Source organism: Phyllobates terribilis, unplaced genomic scaffold (assembly GCF_046119375.1).
Source record: "Phyllobates terribilis strain yellow unplaced genomic scaffold, ASM4611937v1 Scaffold_1__5_contigs__length_1240528914, whole genome shotgun sequence".
Classification (NCBI taxonomy): domain Eukaryota; kingdom Metazoa; phylum Chordata; class Amphibia; order Anura; family Dendrobatidae; genus Phyllobates; species Phyllobates terribilis.
Genome location: NW_027362761.1, coordinates 699855070 through 699881138, shown reverse-complemented (window position 1 = coordinate 699881138; position 26069 = coordinate 699855070). Strand labels below are relative to the sequence as shown.

Here is a 26069-nt window from a genome sequence, read left to right as displayed (position 1 = left end):
GGCAGCAGAGTTTAGCATAGATTGGAGGGGTGCAAGAGTGTTGGAAGGGAGGCCATGGAGCAGAAGGTTGAGGTAGTTGAGGCGGGAGATGATGAGGGCGTGCGCTAGTGTTTTTGCAGATTCATGGTTGAGGAATGCACGGACCAGGGAAATATTTTTGAGTTGGAGTCGGCAGGATGTGGAAAGGGCTTGGATATGTGGTTTGAAGGAGAGGTTAAAGTCCAGGGTTACCCCAAGGCTTGCGGGACTGGGGAGAGTGGGCAGCCGTTTACATTGATAGGTCAGATTGGAGGGGGTTGAATGAGATGGTGGAAAGATGATGAATTCTGTTTTATCCATGTTAAGCTTTAGAAATCTAGCAGAGAAGGATGAAACAGCAGATACACATTGTGGGATTCTGGTTAGTAAGGAGGTGATATCAGGTTAGTAAAAAGGTGATATCAGGACCAGAGAGGTAGCTAGGTAGATATGTGTCATCAGCATACAGGTGATACTGAAAGCCATGAGACTATGAGCTTTAGATAGAGAAGAGCAGGGGTCCTAGAACTGAACCATGGGGGACACAGACACATTGGGGGCGAGATGAGGAGGTGGTGTGAGTGGGAGACACAATGTCCGGTCTGTTAGGTATGAGGAGATCCAGGATAGGGCCAAGTCTGTGGTGCGGAGAAATGAGAGCGTCTGTAGCAAGAAACTCATTTATGTACCTGCCACTTCATAGGACAGAACCATAATACAAGTTGTTAGTAGAGAAAACTCCACCCAACAGAACATTACTAAGTTAGCTAAATAGCGTGAATACTTTGCCCCCATAGAAACGCCTCTGACCAGTTAAACATATTCCGGATTTAAAAAAATAAAAAAAATTGTGTGTCCTCAAATGAAATGAAGAAGCTTTAGTATACATTTTTACTATATATTTATTCAGATGAAAATCCAGGGCTTTTAAAGCACCAAAAGGAGGTATGCGTGTGTAAAAAGGATCTAATATCACATCCCTGTCATGTAAAGTTGTCAGACCAGTACATAGCCTTCAAAGTAGCAAGAACCTCTCTAGTACCCTTAAAGGGACTGTCAGGTCTTCTGCTAGAAGTCTGCAGTCAGTGACTGCAGACTTCTGAATCCTTACAGCGTGCGCACCACACCGCACACTGTTAGGATTCTGCAGTTTTACTGTCGAGACCGGCGGTCATGTGACCACAAATATGCTATTTGTTTATTTCTGGCAACATTCCAACTAGACAGGATCGTCCTCGCTCAATTCTTTCACAATTGAGGGAAGATTATGCTGCCTAGTCGGAATGTGGCCGTAAAGATGCATGCAGATTGCTGCATCATGTGAACGCAAGGACGCAATTATTATTGTTTATTATTATAGCACCATTTATTCCATGGCGCTTTACATGTGAAAAAGGGGTATACATCGCGAAAACAATTACAATCTTGAACAAAACGTGACTGCGACTGGTACAGGAGGAGAGAGGACCCTGCCCGCGAGGGCTCACAGTCTACAAGGGATGGGTGAGGATACAGTAGGTGAGGAGCAATACTGGAGAATCCTGACAGCATGCAGAGTGACTGCAGACTCCGCAGAAGAGCAGACAATCCCTTTAATATAACCTGGTGTTCTTTAGGCTAATGGTTGCAATAAGGAATCTAGCCACTCAACGCTGTTCATTCATGGAACCATCACCAGAGATAAGTTCATTGATCCTCCCCCCAATGAGACCAAGGGAGATCCTGTAGAATTGTTGACCAGTTTGGATGGTAGAACTATGTTAGGCCATGGTGCTGTAAGGCTGAGTTCACACGATGCGTTTTTCATGCGTTTCCGCGGCGTTTTTGCAGTTGCGTAAACGCCGCGGAAACGCATGAAAAACGCATGGTAGAAGGGCAGCAATGTTCCCCAATGGAAATCCGCATGTGCTGTGCCCATGATGCGGATTTTTCCGCAGCGTAAACGCTGCGGTCAAAAATCCGCAGCATGTCAATTAATTTTGCGGAAACGCTGCTCTTTTGCCACCATTGACTTGCATTAGACTGCATGGAATCCACATCACTGTATATGTTGATGCGCTTTTCATGCGGTCTAATGTGCGGATGGTACCCGGGTGTGGATGAGAGGACTCTCATCCAGACCCAGGTACCATTAAAAAAAAAAGAATAAAATAAAAAATATATATATTCTCACCTTCTGACGGCCCGTGCTGCGTCCTGCCGGCTTCCCGGGCACTTCGCGGTTGAATGAAGAAGGACCTTCGCTGACGTCAGAGTCATGTGACGGGTCACGTGACGCCGACGTCGGAAGGTCCTACAGTCTTCACTGCCGGCAGCCGGGACCGATGAAGCAGGACACCGGGGGCCATCAGAGGGTAAAGTATATTATTTTTTATTTTTTGACATTCACACACTATATAAATCCATGCCGGTTGCATGGATTTATATAGTGTGAAGTTGACAAGCACTTTCCAAGTGATGCTAAAATCGCTTGGGAAGCGCTTGTCAACCCGCATGCGGAAATGAAAGTGAAGACCGCTTCATTTCCGCATGTCCCTGGCAGGAAACCGCATGTACAATCCGCATGCGTTTTTTCCTGCCAGAGAGATGCAGAAACGCTCAGGAAAAAATCCTGAGCATTTCTGCATCGTGTGCACATACAATAATAAAGAATCCTTAGGGTCAAGATGAGTTAAACAGTTTTTATTTCCAAAACGTGTTGGATTAGCGTCTTTTTCAAGTGAAAAAAATAATTGCACAGCAAGTATTCAAGGGCAGGGGAGTGTAAAAAGGCTGAAAGTGTAGCTGAAACTGGAAAAAAAGCACACAAAAAAAAAAAAGGAGGCGTGAAGGGAGGATGAGAAGAGGGTATTGAGGCATAGACTGATAATTGGATTGCCTCTGTGGCATGTCTTTTCATTTGTCCCTTCTTCCCATTCCTCCTAATAGCCCAATCAGTTGCTTTACCCCCTTCTCTCTCTCTCCTTAACACTGCATGGGTTTGATCCCAGCCTTCAACCTATTCCTCTTTCTTCCTATTTTTCCTTTACAGATTCTATTTCTTTCCTTCCTAGCGTCTTCTCTCTTCTTCCTTTTTTTCTATTTCCTTTGCAATCTCATTATCAATCTACTTAATTTCCTTTCCTTCCCCTCTCGGTCACTTCACTCTTTTTTTCAAATTTTCTTGTGGGCGTTTGTCACTGTCACTCCGCCACTTTTTAAACTCGCTGCCCTTGAACACTTACTATGCAATTGTTTTTTTCACTTGAAAAGACACTAGTCCAGCGATGAAACGTGTGGTGGGGAAAAAAAAAAAAAGACGTTCAACTCATCTTGGCCCTAAGGATAATGAACCAAATGGGAAAACCCATATAATTATCCCTCTCTAAACAGGCTACACAATTTAACTTTTAATCTTTATATTAAAATGTGAATGTAGAGGGTATTAAAATATTATCCCTAATCAGCCAAAATGATAAATAGACTAAAATCTATGATGTTCTGATGGTACTGTGGGGTGTCATCACTAGAGCTGAATGGGATGAATAAATCTCAGCACGTCCCTCCAACATGTTTCACCCCACTAGGGAGTCATCAGGGGATGGGACACTAACATGTTTTAATATAAAGATTAGAAGTTACATTTTATAGCCTGTTTACAGTGGGATAATTATATGGGATTTCCGATTTGGTTCATTATTTGTACATACATTCCTCCAAGGCTCCCATTTTCCTCTTTGGTTGTAATATTGGCCCTAAGGATTCTTCATTACAGCAGCGCAGTCTGATATGGAGTTATTGTCCAAATTGGTCAACTATCCTGGAGGAGATCATCCCCCAGCCACGGGGCAGCAGCAGCTGATAATTTAAGGTGTTCATAGGAGATGTGCCTGCACACAACCTGCACCTTCCCTTTACTTTCCTTATACCCAGAAGGGCATCACCAGATGGTCCTGTGCCCTCTTGTTCCCACACAGTTTTTCGACCATATAGAAGAATTGTTGTGATAGGAAGCATCACCAACGGCACCATTTTGTTGGAGGAAAAAAAAAAAATTTGGCTGCAGCAATACAGTGGCGTCGGCCGCGCTTACGCAGTAGCATCTATCGGCAAACAAGAAATGCTACTGCGCATACGCGGGTGGCGGCACCATTTTGCTGCATGTAAATATCTTCATTTCAACCACAGAATTACATATGCAGTATTTAAAATAGGAGGCAGGTCACTGAAGGATCAGTGACCTATCCAAAATACAGAAAGTGAATATATAAGCAGAGCACCATATACAGCGCCCCCCACAGGCCGCCCCGAAGCACGAGCATATTATCTCCAAACTGAATGTAAAGATTACACAAGAACCACAGGATGGATTTCATCAAACACAGCATCATTTTAATCAGTGAAATGTCACCCACCTGACAGTGTATGTGGTTTACTGAGCACAATCCTGCTGATAGGTGCACTTTAAAGGGGTTGTCCAGGTTTGCAGTCACTATGTAACCACTATGTAAACCCTAACAGTGCAAAAACTGCACGCTTTAAGGTCTCTCCAGTGTCGGCAATGAGAACGGGCAATCATGTGGCCACGAAAATGTACACTTTTCGCCACATTCCGACCAGACTTGCGTGGCCTTGCTCAATACAAGTGAATTGAACAAAGCCGCGTATGTCTAGTTGGATTGTGGCCAGAAATGTGCATATCGCATACTTGCAGAGTGACTGATGACCTTTGTCACAAACCTGATAACCTCTTTAATGGTGCCATCACAACAAGTTTTATTAATAATGGAAAGGCTGTACAGAATTTTTTCTATTCTGCAAAAAGCCTCTTCCCATGGATTTTCTTACTGTTTTCCAGACGTTGAAGACTCTTGCGTCCTTTGGCTTTGGGAATCAGATCAGAATTACGGATTGCGCGATTTATATAGTATTGCTTGCGTTTTGCACTAGAAGTCTTCTTGGATGGAGAGCTTGGTATAGGGGATATACAATCTTCAATTAACCTGAACAAATAAACAAAAACACGAAGAATGAACAAAACTAATACCGCCCTGTAGCACATAGCTCCCATGAATAGCTGTGGAGTATGTTCAAGTTCCCATAATCAGGTACAGTAACATTTTTAATTATCAATTGTGTTTTACATGTGACTACCTTATAGCAGACTTTCCCTTGCAGTATTAGACACAGAAGGTGTACACCTTGGATGTAGCCTACAATGTCTGCATCCAAGGTCTTTATAATAAGCCAAACTGATCTAGCTCAGTGGCTAGAAGTATGTTATCCCCTTACAGACATTGGACTTATCAGTATGTCCTATTTCGCGGCGCGTTCCCACAAATGGATGTACCGGTACATAGTAACATAGTTTGTAAAGCCGAATAAAGGCTTGCGTCCATCAAGTTCGACCTGTTAGTTCTGTAATTGCTAAAGTTGATCCAGAGGAGGGCAAAAACCCCAAATGATTTGGCCAATCTTCACCTGAGGAAACATTCCCTCCTGACTCTGAAACCAGCAGTCAGAATAAATCCCTGTATCAACCTACTATTTTATTTTAGTTTTAATTATACGCTGAAATCTGCCTGGCATCTAGAAATGCATCCAGTCCCCGCTTGAACTGGTTTAGTGAATCCGACATTACCGTCTCCTCACTCAGTGAATTCCATATTCTCACTGCTCTTACCGTAAAGAACCCCTTCCTATGCTGGTGCTGAAACCTTTTCTCTTCCAGTCTTAGTGAGTGCCCTCTTGTTACCGTAATATCCCTCCTTTTGAACAAATCCCGGGCAAGATCTCTATACTGTCCCCTAACATATTTGTACACATTTATTATGTCCCCCCTCAACCTTCTCTTTTCCAGGCTGAATAGTCCTAGTTTTGCCAACCTCTCTGGGTATTGTAGTTCCTCCATTCCCTTTATTAATTTTGTTGCCCTCCTTTGTACCTTTTCAAGCTCATTTATATCCTTTCTATATATTGGGGCCCATAACTGAGCACAGTATTCCAAGTGTGGTCTGACCAGTGCTTTGTACAGTGGAAGAACAATGTTCTCCTCCTTTGTAGCTATACCTCTTCTGATACATCCCATTACCCTGTTTGCCCTTACAGCAGCGGCCTGACTTTGGGCACTCCAATTTAGTTTGCTATCAATCAAGATGCCCAAGTCCTTCTCCATCTCTGAATTCCCCAATGGTTTCCCATTCAGTGAGTACTGGTGACTTCCATTTTTCCTTCCCATATGTATGACCTTACATTTCTCCTCATTAAACCTCATTTCCCATTTAATGCTCCATATACCCAGCTTATCCAAATCCCTCTGTAGGTCTGCACTGTCCTCTTTTGTATTAATTGTTTTACATAACTTTGTGTCATCTGCAAATATTGATATTTTACTATTTATCCCGTTGACTATGTCGTTAATAAAGATATTAAATAACATTGGGCCTAGTACAGACCCCTGAGGTACCCCACTAGTGACACTTACCCAATCTGAGTATATTCCATTTACAACCACCCTCTGCCTTCTATCCTTTAGCCAGTTAGCTACCCACTTGCAGACATTTTCCCCCAGCCCCATCATTCTCATTTTGTATACCAACCTATTATGTGGCACGCTATCGAACGCTTTTGAGAAGTCGAGATACACGACATCCACTGGTTCCCCCTGATCTAATCGAGAGCTAACCTCCTCTTAGAAGTCAATCAGGTTTGTTTGGCAGGAGCGATTCCTCATGAATCCATGTTGGTTCGGGATTAAAAGATTATTAGCATCAAGATGCTCCGTAATTACCTCTTTAATGAAGCTTTCAAAAATTTTGCCCACAACGGACGTCAGACTCACCGGCCGATAGTTTCCGGCGTCACTTTTCGCTCCCTTTTTGAATATTGGCACTACATTCGCCTGTCGCCAATCAAGTGGCACAGACCCAGTCTCAACAGAGTCCTTAAATATAAGATATAACGGTCTGTCTATCACATTACTTAGTTCCCTTAGTACCCGTGGGTGTATGCCATCAGGTCCTGGTGATTTGTTTATTTTAATGTTACTGAGGCGTTTCTGTACCCCAGCTTGGGTTAGATTTGTCATACTTAGTGGAGGATTAAGCTTGTCACTTCTCATTTCTCCTGTTAGTTCTATTTCCTTTGTGAAAGTTGTCGAAAAAAAATTATTTAATAGGTTAGCTTTATCCTCATCTTTCTCTATGATTTTGCCTTCCTCACTTTTTATCGGTCCAATATTATCCGATTTAATCCTTTTACTATTTATATACGTAAAGAACAGTTTGGGATTTGATCTACTTTCCCTAGCAATACGTCTCTGTTTCCTCCTTCGCTATTTTTATTTGTTTTTTACAGGTTCTCGTTTTTTCCTTGTAACACATTAGTGCCTCCTTACTGTTTTCCTGTTTTAATCTCTTGAATGCCTCTTTTTTGCTATTTAACGCCCCTTTTACGTTCTTGTTCAACCATATTGGTTTCCTCTTATTTCTGGCCCTTTTATTCCCATACGGTATATATCTCTCGCACTGAGTATTCAGAATTCTTTTGAAGGTTTCCCATTTACTATTCGTATTCCCTTGATTAAGAGCTTTGTCCCAGTCAATAAGTTGAAGGTTTTCTATCAGCTGATCAAACTTCGCCCTCCTAAAGTTTAATGTTTTTGTTGTTCCCTTATTGATAACCCTACTGAAGGGCATTTTGAAGTCGATAATATTATGGTCGCTATTACCTAGGTGCCCCCCTATCTGTACCTCAGTTATTCTATCAGGCCTATTAGTCAATATTAAGTCCAACACGGCCGTCCCTCTCGTTGGTTCCTGTACTAGTTGGGAGAGATAATTATCCTTAATATTTGTCAAGAACCTTTTTCCTTTCTGAGATCTACAGGTTTCTGTTTCCCAGTCAATATCTGGGTAGTTGAAATCCCCCATTACAATCACTTCATTATGTTTTGCTACTTTGTCTATTTGTCCTAATAGCAGATTCTCATTCTCCTCTGTTATATTTGGTGGCTTATAGCAGACCCCCAGTAATATTTTATTATTATTTTTTGCCCCCTCTATCTCTACCCACATGGACTCGACCCCCTCTTCTCCCTCTCCTATATCTTCCCTTAGTCTGGGTTTTAGACATGACTTTACATATAAGCAGACTCCTCCGCCTTTCCCCTGTTTCCGGTCCCTTCTAAATAAACTATAATCTAATAAATTTACCGCCCAGTCGTAGCTATCGTCTAGCCAAGTCTCTGTTATACCTACGATGTCATACCTCTCCTCCGATATAAGCGCCTGCAGCTCATCCGCCTTATTGGTCAGGCTTCTTGCGTTGGTCAGCATGCAAGATAAAACTTTGGGGTTATTTAGCATCCTATTCTTCTCTAACGATCTAACTGTACTATCCCCACCCTCATTATATTCACTTCTCCCCTTCCCCCTTGCTTGCCTCACATCCCACCTATTTACTTGGTTTCCCCCCCCATCTCTAGTTTAAAAACTCCTCCAACCTATTAGCCATCTTCTTCCCCAGCACCGCTGCACCCTCCCCATTGAGGTGCAGCCCGTCCCTACGGTTGACCGCTTAGTCGGCCCAGTTCTCCATGAACCCAAACCCTTCTGCCTTGCACCAACTCTTTAGCCACTTATTCACCTCCCTAACTTCCCGTTGGCGCTCCTGTGTGGCTCGCGGGATTGGTAGCATTTCTGAGAAAACTACCTTGGAGGTCCTTGCCCCAAGCTTCCTACCTAGGTCCCTGAAATCATTTTTAAGGACCCTCCATCTACCACTCACTTTGTCATTGGTGCCGATGTGGACCATGACCGCTGGGTCTTCGCCAGCCCCACCCAGTAACCTGTCAACCCGATCCGCCGGACTCGAGCGCCAGGGAGGCAGCACACCGTTCGGCGATCCCGGTCTTTGTGACAGATTGCCCTGTCTGTCCCCCTAATAATAGAGTCACCCACTACCAGAACCTGTCTTGCCTGCCCTACACTTCCCCCCCCCCCCCCCCTCTCATTACTGGAGCATACACTCCCCCGGCGGTCAGAGGATCTGTCGTGCTCCAATAATGCCGGTTCTGAACCAGCCTTCCTATACTTCTTCCCTCTATCCCTCCTAACTGTTATCCAGCTCCCTGCACTTCCCCTCTATGCTCCACCCCCAGTACGTCCATTTGCGATAGCCGAACCCTGTCTGTCACAGCCAGGAGCGGTGCCCATACCGCCCCAGAGCTGTTTAACTCTCTAGAAGCTGCGATCAATAGTGATCGCAGCATTTAGAAGGCAGGGAGAGGGAGGGGACTCCGAAGTCAAATGACGACCTCTGCCAGCTACAGTGGCCTGCTAGATTATGCCAGGAGCAGGATCTAAAAGGCGATCTATCAGTGTAATACTGACAGGTATAATTCATTGCAATGCATTATACCAACGATCAAAGTAATAAAAGATAAAGTCCTATAAAAAGAAATTAGGTTGGGGGGGAGGGGTGAAAGTGTAAAAAGATCAAATTAAAAGAAAAAAAAACAAAACAAATACAAACAAAAAGTATATTTATGTAAAAACAAAACAACCCCCCCCAAAAAAAGTACACATATTTGGTATCAACCCAACCTATAAAATTGCAACAAACAGAGGGAATTAGGGAGAGGAAAGCATCAGGTGAGCTGACTTTCAAGTGCAGCATCAGTTCAACGGACAATTGCCTGGAAACGCCCTGGCCAGGGCTAGCGTACAGGCAGGGAAAAAGAAAAAAAAGGGGAAGATTCCAGCGAAGTCCTCTTTGTTTTCTTTTCGTATAAAACTTCACATACTTTTTTAATCGATGTACCATATTTTGCGGACTGCAAGACGCACCGCAAATTTTGGGGTGGAAAAATGGGAAAAAATATTTTTATATAAGATGGGTGTCAGTCTTATAGTCCAAATAGGTCTCTTACATGAGGGGGGGGGGGACCCAGCAGCGGCAGGAGCGGTGTGATGCTGTGTGCCCGATGTCAGTGGTGAAGCAGAGCACAGTGCACTACTTTTCCAGCGGGCATCTTCCAGAAGTCGTGGTCTACAGGAAAACGACAGCCCGAGCCGACGCATGCTCAGTATGAGATCTCAGCAGCCATTTCCCTGAGCCCCACGGCTTCAGGAAGATGGCCGCCGGAGGCAGTGCATGCGCAGTTGAGATATCGGCTGGGTTGTGCATGTGGCTGCCAGGAAAGCTCTGCCTGACCGCAGATACTGGGCCCACAGCATCACACAGCTTCTGCAGCTGCCGGCTTCCGGACAGAGAGCCTGCTTCCTTGCGATCCCGCTCAGCCTGTATTAGGACCATAAGACGCACCCCCCATTTCCCTCCAAAATATGAAGGAAAAAAAGTGTGTGTCTTATGGTCTGAAAAATACAGTACATAGGACAGGCCACAGATGTGAACAGAACCAACTTGTTTCGGCTGTTGAGCCTTAATCATGATCTATCAGTATATGCTGTGCAGGCTTTAAAGAGGGAAGCTGGAAAGACCACATGACCAAAACAGCCATTCACATCTCTGATGTGAACAGCGCAACTGCCACTAACATCTCTGCGGCATCCAGACATTTTCGTAGTGTGCACAATGGGGATGTTTCTAATTTGACCTTTTATGGTATAGAAAAAAAGTATATAAACCTATAGGGGATGGGGGATTTAAGAGAAAAATTCTAAATAGAGAATCTTTCTGGATTTTTAAATTGCAGACAAGGATACTACTTGGGCTTAATATCAGACATGATGTCATTTTGCAATATAACTAACATTCTGATGTTCTCATAATGTATTCTCTGATGACTTGTGTATTTTGTAATGTAGTGGGACAGGCCGTTTTGGTCATGTCGTCTTTCCAGCTTCCCTCTTTAAAGCCTGCACAGCATATACGGATAGACCATGATTAAGGCTCAACAGCCAAAACAATTTGGTTCTGTTCACATCTGTGGCCTGTCCTATGTACCGTACATACTTTTTTAATTTATGAAATAAATGTGAAGTTTTATACGAAAACAAAACAAATAGGACTTCACTGGGATCCCCCCCCCCCCTTTTTTGACTAATAAAAATTGTCACAATAGTTAACCCCTTCAGTGAAAAAAAAAAAAAAAAAAGTGTCAAAAAAACCCCACTATTCTTTTTCATCATGCCTGACGAACAAAAAGTAGAATAAGACAATTAAAAAGGATAATCGCTGAAAACACCATCCTGTTACGCAAAAAATATGCCACATTACAGCTCCATCGGTGGAAAAATAAAGTTATAGCTCTCAGAATATAGCGATGTAAAAACTATTTTTTTTCCTACATTTTTTTTTCCTGATTTTGTGTAAAAGCAGCAAAACATAAAAATATAAATTATATAAATGTGGTATTGCTGTATTCGTAATGAGCAGAAGAATAAAGCAGTATCATCACTTTTACCACACTTCTGGTTTTTGTTCATTCTACCTCAAATAAATTGGCATAGAAAGCAATTAAGAAAATGTTATGTACCTGAAAATGGCACAAATAAAAAGGTCCATTCATCCTGCAAAAATCAAGCCCCCACATGACTGTTGGCAGAAATAGATTAAAATTATAGCATTAAAAATTTGGTGATGCAAACTTTTTTTTTGGTAAAAAAAAAAAAAAAAAAAAAAAAAAAAAGTGTTTCATTGTGTGATAGCAGCCAAACAAAAAAAAAAAAGAATATAAACTTGGTATCGCTGTAATTGCACTGAAACGAAGAATAAAGCCATTTAATCACTTATACCGCACGAGGAACGGTGTAAAAAATAAAATCAATTCTTCGCCTGCTGTTGATTTGTTCATTCAGCCTCTCAAAGATTGCAGTAATGCTCAGCTTACTTTTATATTGTGCTCTGCGCTTAAATCAGGGTTTCCATGTAAATCTCAGAAATACATGATTCAGACAAGCACCGGCAGAAGATTCCTATAAGGCTGTGTGCCCACGTAGCGTTTTTCAAGCGTTTATGCTGCGGAACTTCCGCAGCGGAAACGCTTGTAAAACGCTAGGTAATCCACACCCCATGGTCCCCAAGGGGATTCCGCATGTTCTATGCACATGCTGCGGATTTTTCCGCAGCGTTTATGCTGCGTACAAAAATCCGCAGCATGTCATTTAATTTTGCGGAAGTGCAGCGGAACTCCCGCCATTGACTTGCATTGAAACGCATAGAAACCGCGACTGTACATTTTTACAAGCGGCTTCTATGCGTCTCTATGTGCGGATGGTACCCAGTTCTGGAGGAGAGGAGACTCTCATCCAGACCTGGGTACCATTGTACCTGTAAAAAAAGAATAAAATAACAAATAAAGTTTATATTCACCTGTCCGGCGGCTTCTCTCTGAATGCCAGCAGCGCTGAAGGACCTTCGGTGACGTCACAGTCATGTGACCGCAGGCCCTTCACCGCTCTGTCTCGCGATATGCCGGCATCCAGGAACCAGCCAGGAACGAGCGCTGCTGCACACACCGGGGCCTCGGGGGTGAGTATAGCTTTATTTGTTTTAATTTTTACGGTTCACACTATATAAATCCATGCTGTCTGCATGGATTTATACAGTGTGACCTAGTTGTCAAGCACTTTCCAAGTGATGCTATCGCCTGGAAAGCGCTTGTCAATCTGCATGCGGAAATGCATGTGAATCTGCATGTATTCTGCAGGAAAAATGCATGCACAATCTGCATGCGTTTTTTTCTGCCAGGGAGATGCAGAAATGCTGCAGAAATTTTCTGCTTCATTTCTGCATCGTGGGCACATAGCCTTATGAGGCAGATGGGGACACTAGTAGACATCTGGCCTATGATCCGGTAGAGTCTTTTTAGGCGTGCAGAAAAGTTCCATTGGCGACAGTTTTGTGCACTTCTGAAAATAAGGACAACGCTGATCAGAGGCCAGACTGAGTCCAGAGTAACTCTGCTGCCTCATTATAGTGAATGGATTCCTCAAGAGGTTTCATATGAATCACGTCATTCAGATTTAGATGGAAACCCCGATAACCCCCGTAAGTGCTCACAGTACAGCACCGGATAAATGAGATCTTAAATGTTATGTGAAATGATCCCAATAAAAGCTTCAACTCCATCCGCAAAAGAAAACAAATCCCCACTCAGGTTTGTCATCTGTTAACGGAAATATAGGGGGCTTCCACGTTCCTGGTAGTACAAAGGCTTTGGAAAAGCGCTATGGCTCCTTGCCCCCAAAAGAAATCCAGTGAATTCTGAGCTTCCAAATCCAAACGCCCCAGTGTGTTTAAACCACATTTAGTGTCCACGTGTTTGGCATTTCTGTAGCAATGAGAACCTGCTTAATTTATGGGTGCATGTCTGCAGAAGCACGAGCTGGGCATAATGTACTGTGCAGTACAATGCACTGGTCACTACACTGGCAGATTTGCAATTTTCTCAGCAACATCCACGGCTACTTGTTTCTGGAAAAAAAACTGTCAAAATGGTCACTAAACCTGTAGACAAATTCCCAAAGGGGTATAATTTCCAAAATTGGTGTGTGGTTGTGTGTGTGTGTGTGTGTGTGTGTGTGTGTGTGTGTGTGTGTGTGTGTGTGTGTGTGTGTGTGTGTGTAAATTATGCTCTTCTGGCACTTAGGGGCTCTGTATAAAGAGTCCGCAAACTATGCTACGATAATTTGTTCTCCAAGAGTCAAATTGCTCTCCGTTCCTCCAGAGTCTCGCCGTATCGCTAAGCTGTACTGTACAGCCACATATGGGGTATTGTCACATTCAGCATATATTGTGTGCCACATTTTGGTGTCATTTTTACCCATTTCAGTGTGAAAATGTAAAATCTGGGGCTAAACAATTTTGTGGTAAAAACGTAATTATTTTCTCTTCACAGCCCAATGGTATAAAATTCTGTGACACACCTGTGGTGTCAATTTGATCAATGCACCCCTAGGTGAATTCACTGAGAGGCGTAGTTTGTAAAATGGGGTCATTTATTGGAGGGGGGGGGGGGGGTTCTGCTCTTCTGGCACCTCAGGGGCTCTGCCAATGTGACATGGTATCCCCAAACCTGTACCACAAAGCTTCTTCCATTCAGAGTTTTGCACTGTGCCTTAAAAGTAGTTTTTGATCACATATGGGGCATTGCTGTACTCAGGAGAAATTGCGTAACAAATTGTGGTTCATTAAACTTGGGGCCAAAAAAAAATAAAAAAAAAAATTTTCCATTTACTCAGCCCAGTGCTACACAATTCTGTGAATCGTCTAAGGGTTAAAATTCTCACTACACTCTTAGATGAATTTAAGAAGTGTAGTTTCCAAAATGGGGTCACGTGGGGGGGGGGGGGGGGGGGGGGGTTTCTGCTGTTTTGGCATGTCAGGAGCTCTTCGATTGTGCCATGGCATCCGCAATCTATTCAAGCCAAAGATTTCAAATGGCGCTTGCCCCTTTCCAAGCCCTGCCGCGCGCCCAAACAGTTTTCCACCACATATGGGTCATCTGTGTACTCTGGAAAAGTTAGACAACAAATTGTACGGTCCATTTTCCAGTTATCTTTGTGAACATTAAAAATGTGGGCTTAAGCAACATTTTTGTGGGAAAAATTAAAATTTTCATTTTCTCCTTCCACATTGCTTTAATTCCTGTGAAGCACCTGAAGGGTTAATAAAGTTCTTGAATGTGGTGTTAAGCACTTTGAGGGGTGCAGTTTTTAGAATGGTGTCACTTTTGGGTATTTTTTTAATCACATAGGTCCCTCAAGTTTTAAAAAAAATGATGCAAATGTAAAAGCAGACATGGGGTAAATGTTATTAATTATTTTGTGTGGTATAACTTTGTTTTAACCCCTTAATGACCATTCCATTTTCAGTTTTCATTTTTTTGCTCCCCTTTTTCCCAGAGCCATAACTTTTTTATTTTTTGGTCAATATGGCCGTGTGAGGGCTTATTTTTTGCAGGACAAGTTGTAGTTTTGAACGCCACCATTGGTTTTACCATATTGTGTACTGGAAAATGGAAAAAAAAAGTGCTGTGAAATTGCAAGAAGTGTGCAATTTCAGTTTTTTTTTTTTACCACGTTCACTGAATGCTAAAACTGACCTACCATTATTATTCTCCAGGTCATTACGAGTTTGTAGACACCAAACAAGTATAGGTTCTTTATTTACGGTAAGTGGTGAAAAAAAAAAAAATCCAAAAGGTTTTTTTTTTGTTGTCCGCAAAAAGGGGCCATTTTCCGAGACCTGTAGCACCTCAATTTTTTGTGATCTGGGGCTGGGTGGGGGCTTATTTTTTTTGCACGCCGAGCTGGCGTTTTTATAGATACCATTTTAGGGTAGATTCGATGTTTTGATCGCCAGTTACTGCAATGTTGCGATGACCCAAAAAAAAAAAAAAAAGCAAAACAAAAAAAAAACACAACTTAATTCTGGCGTTTAGAATTTTTTTTTCTCATTACGGCGTTTACCGATCGGATTCTTTTTTTAAATTTTGATAGATCGGGAGATTCTGAATGTGGCGATACCAAATATGTGTATGTGGGGTTTATTTTGTTTTATTTTGAATGGGGCAAAAAGGGGGGGTGCTTTAAACTTATATTTTATTTTTTAAATATTTTTGCTTGCTTCAATAGTCACCATGGGAGACTAGAAGCAGCACTTGCCTGATCGGCTCTGCAACATACAGGCGATGATCAGATCGCTTGTATGTAGCAGATTTGCTCACTTGCTATGAGCGCCGACCACTGAGCGGCGCTCATAGCAATCTAGACATGCCAACCACATGGGTCTGCAGACCCCGGGTTGGCATGCCAACCCATTGGTGACCCGCGATCATGTGACAGGGCCACCGATGGGCGGGGTAAGTGATGCGCTTCCGGCTTCGGCTGTTGCGGGCACGTCAGCTGATTCTTACAGCTGGCATGTGCCCGGTTCAGTGCGGGCTCAGTGCCGGAGCCCACGATGAACAGGGGGTTACGACGTGGTGCGCACTATTACTGACCACGTCGGAAAGGGGTTCAACTGATATTAAATAAATTTTAATTTTTTTTTACACTTTTTGCATGCTTCAATAGTTTCCATAGGAGACTAGAAGCTGCAGTTATCTGATCCCCTCTGCTACACACAGGCAATGATCAGATCGCTTGTGTGTAGCAGAAATTGTCACTTGCTATGAGCGCCGACCGCTAGAAGGCGCTCATAGCAATCTGGCAATAAGCATAGGGGTCCCCTGCAGACCTACGTTGTCATGCCAACCCATCGGCGACCCGTGATCATGTGATTGGGTCGCCGATGGGCGTGGCCAATGATGCGCTCCCCGGAAGCGCGAGTTAAATGCCGCTGTCAGAGATTGACAGCGGCATTTAACTCATTAAAACAAGCAGGTGAATCGCAATTCCACCCGCGGCTGTTGCGGGCACATGTCAGCTGTATAGATCTGCTGACATGTACCCGGAAAGGTGTGGGCTCAGCGCCGGAGCCAGCACCAAAACAGGGGGTTATGACGTGCATCATACTAATATGGCATAAAAATTAAAAGTTTGAAAATTACACATTTTTTTAATATTTTGACACATTTTCGATATTTTTATAAATATACGCAAATCATATCGACCAAAATTTACCACTAAGATGAAGTTTAATATGTCACACAAAAAAAAACAAACTTAGAATCAGTGGGATCCGTTGAAGCGTTCCAGAGTTATTACGGTACCTTAAGGGGATCAGAATTGTAAAACTTGGCCTGGTCAGGAAAGTGAAAATAGGCTTGGGGGTGAAGATGTTAATGTGGACCTTGCACAAAACTTTCCATGTGTAGCTGGAGACAATGTAATAGGCCTTGTACAGCAGAATAAAATCTTTTTTATAAAAATCAAAGAGGGAATTACAGTAGACATTTCACAGAGGGCATGTACTTCTTCCTCATTCAGACGCCGACCAGTAATTAGAAGGCAGCAACACATTGGCGAAAAATACCCCCCACAATAGCATTGACAAACGGTCTGCTTTTCTCACTGCAGAGTATTAACATGTGCAGGCGCACAGCAGATCTGAGTGTGATAAACTGACAGCTTTCAATGCTCATGTCTGGTAGTCAGTGGGGGGCAAGCTGAGAAAAACAGTGCTGCAAAATGGTGTTTAATTAAAAAACACTTTCAATACCTCCCCTCTCAGTGTCTACAGCTCTGCCAATCATAATCAACATACATGAGAGTCCATGGATGCATTTGGGGAGACCAGGTTGGGACGATGAAGTCACTTGGCCCCATGGATATGTTTGGGGTTGCCAGGTGTGACTCTCCCGTCGCCTGGAACCCATGGAGACATTAGGAGAAGCCAGATTGGGACCAGTCATCTGGCCCCATGGAAAATCTCGGAGAGGCCGAGGTGGAACCCTCGGGTCTCCTGGTCCTGTACCTCGATGGACTACTAGCTTCCTAAGCTTGCCGCTACCTTCTCTCTGTGGGTGACTGCCAGAAGTGGGGGACCACTGGTTGAGGTAGTTGTCCCTGGAAGTCCCAAAGTCGCAGCTGTTCTATCCCAGGCGGGCGAAGCGGAAGGGTGAGGACTGTGTAATGTTGAACCATCTTGGGTATTTGCTGGGACTGTTCTGTTTATTGCCCGTTTTGTAGTTCAATAAAGTATTGGTACACTGTTTTACCCTCACCCTGTGTTGTCTGAGTAGTATTACGTCAACGGAAGACCCTGTGTCTTCACACTCAGCATGTGTTAAATGCTGCGTATGTAACCCCACCGCGTGATACGGCCAGTGACACCAACTAACAGAATAGGTACTGCCAGCAGTCCATGGTGACACTGTCCACATGACGGTATCCCTTTGCAAATCAACAAAATGTCTCAGCACTAGGATCCTAAACTTGATCTTCCCTTATCCTTTTGAAAACACCCAGAAGGGGAGGAGACGTCATACGTGAGCAGATCCCACCCACATTTACAGCAGTCGTAATGTTAGCTAGTTGTACACAAGGTTTTTTATGGCAAATTTCAGCAGCTGCTCTCCCCCTAGTGTTTAATTGGGAAAAATACATTTTTCATATTTTTCTCAAAAAAAAAAGTTTACATTTTTGTTGAACAAAAATTTTGTTGCTGGCACATTCCCTTTAACTTTGGCAATGCCAACGTGTACTCGGTACTGCTGATGAAAAGCATTTGAATTTTAGAGGAGTGTAACTAGAAGGGTTTATAACGATAATTTCTGCAGTAATGCCCCTCCCCCACATTAGCCTCTAGAGGTGAAAGTTATCAATCGCACTCAGCTCAAGCATGTCACACTACTGTGAGAACAGACTGTTAGCCAATACATGACTCAAACAGCCTGTGCCAAGCTAAAATAGGGGCATGTTCTTTCCCCAGTATGTTGTCTGCTTATGATTGGTCAGCAACATCCTTGTTTAAAACACATATACGTGAAAAGAAATGGTGCCGCTATTATTAGTGCTTTGGATCAGAGTTTTATGCATGTTGGGTCCGTGTGTCTTTTTTACCATCAGTGTGTCACTGTTTTTCAATGATGGATAAATAAAGTTACAAACCTTCCATCCCTTGCAATGCGGATGCACAACGCGATCCGTGTGCTGTATGTGTTTTTCACATACAGATATCAGAAAAATAGACATGTCTCTGGATTTTGATTGCACACACAGTCTGTGAAAACATGGACATGTGAATAGCTCTATAGACTATAATGGGTACATGAATGATGTAACGGTTAAATTAAAAAAAAAAAAAAAAAGTACGTGTGAATGAGGCAGTACATTGTGTGTATAGTTCAAACATTAAAGCACCACTCCAGCGGTTTTTAATTGCACTGCTGGAGTGGTGCTTTAAATGCAAGTCCCTTCCCCCTGTTATATACTCCCCTTCTGCCGCACCGCTCCGTCTCCTGTGAAAGTGACCTGCTGGCTGCTCCAGTGTTGCATGATGCTGCGCGGAGGTCACTAATCAATACAAGTCTATGAGAGACTCACTCTGGCCTCGTTCTGGCTGTCAGAGCTTGTGAAAGGAGCTTCTCACTTCCGGCTGTCAGAAGCTACTGTCACAAGATGGCGCCGCAGGACCAAAGTGGTGCTGAAAACGAGGAAAGACGTCCGAGGGCGAGTATATCACCGGGCAGGGGGCCTTACACTTAACCCCTTTCTGACGTGTGACCTAATAGGACATCATTGTGACTTGAGCCGTACTATTAGGTCATGATCTTTAATGCGGTCCTGCGACTAAAGTCGCGGTGATCGCATTAATTTTCTACCCTCAGGGTAGATGGCACCGGCATCCTGGGGGGTTCGCAGCCCCCCCGCACCCACGGTCGCTGTGATTGGCTGTTCAATTCTGAACAGCCAATCACAGCATTCTCACTGTTTCCGGCAATCAGATTGCCGGAAACAGTGATGTGCAGCCTAGGATCGGTGCTCCTAGGAGCACCGATCCTAGCCTGTTGCTAGGAGACCCCAGCGCGCTATGATCGGTAAGTCATCTCTGATCTCCCCTCATCCACCCTAATTCCCCTCTTCCCACTTCCCACACATCCAGCAGCTGTCGAGCTTTGATCTGTGACATCGTTCACCAATCCACACTCGTGCTCGCTATTTGCACCACATATAGTAGTCCCTTTTTTTTCAGAAAAAAAGTTCACACCAAGCACACTGACACATACACACTCTAAGTACTGACACACACGCACTACATAAATAAAAAAAAAATGTCCCGCTCATCCCAAACTCGCTGTTCAGCGGAGGAGGCATACGCTCTTCTAGCCTCCGACACTGACAGCGAGGGCGAAGATCCCACATTTCTTTATTTTTCCGACTCCTCGTCATCCTCCTCACGTGCGGACCGCCCCGCAGTCGTCCCAGGAGAGAAGACCAACCAGCACCCCCCACTACTGACCCCATATGGACCTCGCCCCCCGAAAACTATGAGCCACTGATTCCTGATTTCATGGCGGAAATCAGGAATCAAGTTGGACACCACCGGCCTCACAGAAATAGACTTTTTCAAAGTCTTTTTCTCTGAAGATTTTATAAACCTCATGGTGGGCCAAACTAATTTGTACGCTCATCAGTTTTTGGAACAAAACTCCTCTTAATCATTTTCTAACTGGTCTCCTGTAGATGCAGTAGAAATTAAGTTTTGGGGCCTGGTCCTTCATATGGGGATCCTGAAGAAGCCAGAAGCTCGGAAATACTGGACTGTTGACGTTTTGTATAACACTCCAGTGTTCCGAATAGTCATGACCCGGACACGTTTTGAGGCCATCCACAAGTTCTTGCATTACAACGATAATGCAAGGTGTCCTGCACGTGATGTCCTGCACGCGATGACCCGAACTTTGATAGTCTTTTCAAAGTTCGGCCGGTCAGCGAACACTTCAACAACAAGTTTGCTGAATTGTATGTGCCCCAAAGGGACATCTGTGTGGAGGAGTCCTTAAGTGCTTTTAAGGGGCGGCTTGGATTCCGGCAGTACCAGCCCAGTAAGAGGGCCAGGTACGGAATCAAGCTGTATAAACTTTGTGAGAGTACCTCAGGGTACACTCACAAGTTTAGAGTTTACGAAGGGAAGGACTCCTGGATTGAACCCCCTGAATGCCCCCCTGTTCGGGGAGTGAGTGGGAAAATTGTGTGGGACTTGGTGCACCCACTGCTGGATAAAGGTTATTACCTGTGGATAACTTTTATACCAGTGTCCCTCTCTTCAAGACATATCGCAGCCTGCGGTTCTGTCCGCAAAAATCAGAGAGGCCTCCCAAAGACGCTAATTGGGCAGATGCTCAGAAGGGGTGAGAGCAGAGCCCAATGTAGCGACCACCTGCTGGTGGTCAAGTACAAGAGGGATGTCCTTCTCTTGACCACCAAACATGGTGATGGCAGCACCCTCAGCACTGTACGAGGTTCCACTACACAGGTCTGCAAACTAGACTGTAGTGGGGTACAACAAGTACATGGGGGGAGTTGATCTCTCTGATCAAGTCCTCCAGCCGTACAGTGCTTTGAGAAAGGCCAAGGCATGGTATAAGAAGTTGGCGGTGCACCTTGTACAGATGGCAATGCACAACGCTTTCCTTCTGTCACAATGTGCAGGCCAGACTTCTGCGTCGTACCTTCACTTCCAGGAGACAGTTATCAAGGTCCTGATATTTGGCAGCGGTGACGGAGGGTGCCCCAGTACTTCCGGAACTGAAGGACCGAGAATTGTACCAGGCCAGCATTTCCCAGGGGAGATGCCTCAAGTCACAAAAGGGGTGCCGAGTGTGTTATAAAAGGGGAATACGCAAGGACACCACTTACCAATGCGACACCTGCCCCGACAAACCAGGCCTGTGCATGAAAGAATGCTTCAAAAAGTACCATACTTCCATGCACTACTAAATTAATTTCTGACGTATGACAACCTGATGAACACTACATTATAAAATTCAAAAATCAGCTACAACTTCCAAGAAGGGGGCACTTGCATTTCCACGGTTTAGGCCCATCAGGGGCTCTGAGAACGTGACATGACGCCCACAGACAATTCCATCAAAGTCTGCATTCCAAAGCATCACTCCTTCCCTTCCGAGCCCTGACATGCGCCCAAACAGTACTTTTCTCCAACACATGGGGTATCAGGGTACCCAGTGGAAACTGGACAACAGATTTTGAGGTCCACTTTCCCCTGTTACCCTTGTGAAAATATAAATATATATATATATATATAAATATATATATATATATATATATATATATATATATATATATATATATATATATATATATTTTTTAACATTTTTGTGGAAAAAATGTTTTTTTTATTTTAATTTTCACAAGTCAACATAATTTTCTGTGAGGCACCTGGGGGTTCAAAGTGTTCACCACACATCTAAATAAGTTCCATAAGGGGTCTAGTTTCCAAAATGGGGTCACTTGCGGGGGGGGTGGTTCCACTATTTAGGCACATCAGGGGCTCTCCAAACGCAACATGGGGTCCGCTGTCAATATCAGCAAGTTTGGCATTGAAAACGTCAAATGGCGCTCCTTCCCTTCCGAGCCCTGCCGTGCACCCAAACAATGGCTTTCCCCCACATATGAGGTATCAACGTACTCAGGAGAAATTGCACAACAACCTTTGGGGTCCAATTTCTCCTAGTACCCTCGTTAAAATAAAAATATTGCGGCTAAAATATCGTTTTTGTGGGAAAAAAAATTATTTTGGCTCTACCTCAAACTTTTGCAAAACACTTGGGGGTTCAAAGTGCTCACCACAAATTTAAATAAGTTCCCTGAGGGGTCTAGTTTTCAAAGTGGGGGTCACTTGTGGGGAGTGGGGTTCCACCGTTTAGGCACATCAACGGCTCTCCAAACGCAACATAGGGTCCGCTGTGAATTCCAGCGAGTTTTGCAATGAAAACGTCAAATGGTGCTCCTTCCCTTCCGAGCCCTGCCGTGCGCCCAAATGGCTTTCCCCCACATATGAGGTATCAGCGTACTCAGGAGAAATTGCACAACAACTTATGGGGTCCAATTTCTCCTGGTACCCTTGTGAAAATAAAAAAATTGGGGTCTAAATAAAACTTTGGAGAAAATGAATATTTTACTTTTTTTCACTATTCACGTTCAATTAATTGGTGTGAAGCACGTGAAGGGTTAATAAAGTTCTTGAATGTGGTTTTGAGCACCTTGACGGGTGAAGTTTTTAGAATGGTGTCACTTTTGGGTATTTTCTGTCATAAAGACCCCTCAAAGTCACTTCAAATATGATGTGGTCCCTAAAAAAAATGGTTTTGTGAATTTTGTTGTAAAAATGAGAAATCGCTGGTCAACTTTTAACCCTTATAACTTCCTAACAAAAAAAATATTTTGGTTTCAAAATTGTGCTGATGTAAAGTAGACATGTGGGAAATGTTATTTAATAACTATTTTGTGTGACATATCTCTCTGATTTAAGGGCATGAAAATTCAAAGTTTGAAAATTGCAAAATTTTCAAGATTGTCACCAAATTTCTGTTTTTTCACAAATAAACGCAGGTGATATCGAAGAAATTTTACAACAATCATGAAGTACAATATGTCACGAAAAAACAAACAATCTCAGAATCCGTGGGATCCGTTGAAGCGTTCCAGAGTAATTACCTCATAAAGTGACAGTGGTCAGAATTGTAAAAATTGGCCCGGTCATTAACGTGCAAACCACCCTCGGGGGTAAAGGGGTTAAAGCACCACTCCAGCGCTGGAAAGAAAAACAAAACAAAAAGCTCAAGTGGTGCAGCATTAAAATTTTCTTTAATTATTGTGTGTCGTCTAATCCAAAAGGAAGTTATTTAAATTGATGCAAAAAAAACACCACAGAATTTTTACACATGTATGCTTTGTATTTGCACTTACAAAACTTCCTTACCATAACTAGCATTACCATGGCACTCAAGTTCAATCTTAACAGCAATAAATGTGCCCTAAGGTAACACTTTCAAAAAGGAAAATTACAGTAATTTTAGCTGCATTAATGGAAGTCCGGATAAGCGTCAACAGATTTAAGATGAGGTGCACTAAAAGCCCCACATACAATTTACACAATGCAGCCATTTAAAAGGGGGCTTTTTCTAAAGTAGGATAGCATTTGTATGGCAATCCAAAAAAGTAGGCATTTGCCCTGTTAACGGTTTGGGCATATTTACGCCTTATTAAACATTGTTCAGTTATGGCACAGAAGAGTATTGAAAAGAAATTAACTCTCCAGTTGAGTAAGTTATCTTTAGTCCATTTACACAGTACAATTGCCGCAAATGAGAGAAACCGTGAAAAAACTGCCGACCACCCAAGCGGTTTGCTGGTTCCTCAGGTGAAAGGATCCTATAACAGGACTGCAGAGCAGCAGCTTAGTGCTGCAGGTTGGCAGGTCTGTATAGACTGGATCTAAAAAGCTGTAAACCCATGGTAACAGACACTGTACAAAGCCAAAAAGGAGTCTAATCCTGCAGTCACACGCCCTTCTATCTGTCCTCTGCGTGTTGGTTATCTCTCAAACACAGGTTAAAGTGCATTTATGCTGCACAAGTATGAGGATAAACAAGCTGCCAATCATCCAACAAACGAGAATAACGCTCGTTCAACAGGTGGAGTGATCTCACGCTGCCTGTCCGAGCAGGCTATTAAATAACTGCTTCTATCTGATCTAAGGTCGTGTTCGACTGCAGATTATGCAAAGGGCAGAAGACAAACAAGAAGGGAAATCTGATTGGAGGATTAGACCGTTTCCATCATGTGCTTTGAGTCCATTGTGAGAAAAGTGCCAAAGAAAGGTTTGTTGATGTCATTATTATGTCCCAATGCGTTTCTATGATAGCACAAACAAGCCCTGTATGGTTTCATTCTAAGGTCTCGCTCACATGAGCGTATGACTCGACTCAGTGCCATCTAATGTTATACTATGGGGCAGTGCCGATTGGCGATTATTTTCTCATGCTGCGACTTGCAGAGACTCACACGTATCTCACACATACAAGTCTATGGGTGAGTGAGAAACACCAGACTGCACTCGGATGTCATCCCAGTGCAGTCCGATATACGCAGAGCCATGTCATGGTGGAGATGGAGAAATTAATTTCTTCGTCACCTCCGCAGCTGTGCTGTGATTCTCTCATGCTAGAGGATCACAGAACTGGAGTCGAGGGTCATTAGCATATCACATCCAATGCGCTCGCATATGCTAATGTGACTCCGACCTTAGGGTATGTTCACACTAGGTGTTTTTTTTCAGCTTTTTATGCAAATTTTAAGCTGTTTTACAGTACCAGCAAAGACTATGAAATTTCAGAAATCTCATGCACACACCGTGGTTTTTTGTCCTCAGCATTTTGTGCTTTGCATGTTTTTTTTTTTTTTTTGCACAATAGAGCATGTCACTTCTTTCACCCATTGAAATCAATGGGTGGTGCAAAAACGCTGAAAAAATGCCTAATGTGAATGTTTTGCTGCGTTTTTAATGAAAAAAAATAAAATAAAGTACAGCAGTATGTGAAACCCATTTATTTTTGTGATTTTCCCAAGTTTACCATCTTGTCTTGGTCACCTGAGATGGCAATTGGATTAGTACAGTTCGATTAACTTAGCGATGCATACACAGTAAACAATGGCTGACCAAAATGTGAACTTGAACCATGCCTGAGCAACTAAATGGCAGACCAAAGTGTGAAAGTAAATAGTGTCCTACAAACTCAATGCACTGCTAGTGTCTTAGGTAAACTGTGTATTTTTACATGAACATATGTCTTGCATTGGTGACCTGTGTTCATGCTTCTATGGTGGAAGCAAAGCTGAACTTTGGGATGAAAAAAGCACCAAAACCTGCATTTTTGATGCGGCTTCTTTCCTGCCAAGAGATCAGGTTTTGCTGCAGAAAAAAAAAAAACACTGAAAAAACGCCTAGTGTGAACATACCCTTAGATAGTACAAACTTTGACTTAAAATGAGCTAAATTTATATTGGATTATGCCGTTGATAAATGTGCCCAATTTTAAGACAGTCTAGTCTAATTTTGCACCACCTATTAGTAGGCTTACTAGGTGTGAAAAGTGAGGATCCTGTTGCGTAATAAAAATATTTAGCAAGGCCACACCGCCTAAAACGGACAAGTCGTAAAATGTATCTAACATGGGAAAGGAGGAGAAAATCAGCTCACCTGAACAGCTTGTGGTGCTTGGAAGCAAGGAACGTGTGGCCACACGTGGTAAACAGAGAAAAAGGAGGTCCACCTTCCAAAATTTATTGTGGCAAAAGACTTCACGAAGTTAAAAGAAATTCATGGCAGACAGGAAAATCTCACATGATGAAACAGAGTGACACGTCGCTCAGTTTCATGTGAGCTTTTCCTGACTGCCATGAATTTCTTTTAACTTTGTGAAGTCTTTTGCCACAATAAATTTTGCAAGCTGAAAGTATCTAACGCCTCAAATATAGCGCAACTCATTAAATTAGTTGCCCCAGACTAGTCAGCCCTCTTTCTAGGTTAAGCCCCTGTGGGCGTGATAACAATTTGCATGAACAATGTCATTGCTGCTCATCCAAATCTCGCACATTCGCACTGCTCATTCCAGCAGTGCCACTGTGTCTCTG

General features: G+C 43.2%; 1 protein-coding gene across 1 annotated transcript in view; it reads right to left on the bottom strand.

Annotated features, from left to right (window-relative positions):
* R3HDM4 (R3H domain containing 4) overlaps positions 1–26069 on the bottom strand; it is a 74257-nt gene that overhangs the window by 33360 nt on the left and 14828 nt on the right. The window contains exon 2 of the mRNA XM_073685550.1: positions 4846–5000. Coding sequence (XP_073541651.1) covers positions 4846–5000 — 155 coding nt within the window. The remainder of the gene's footprint in view (positions 1–4845; positions 5001–26069) is intronic.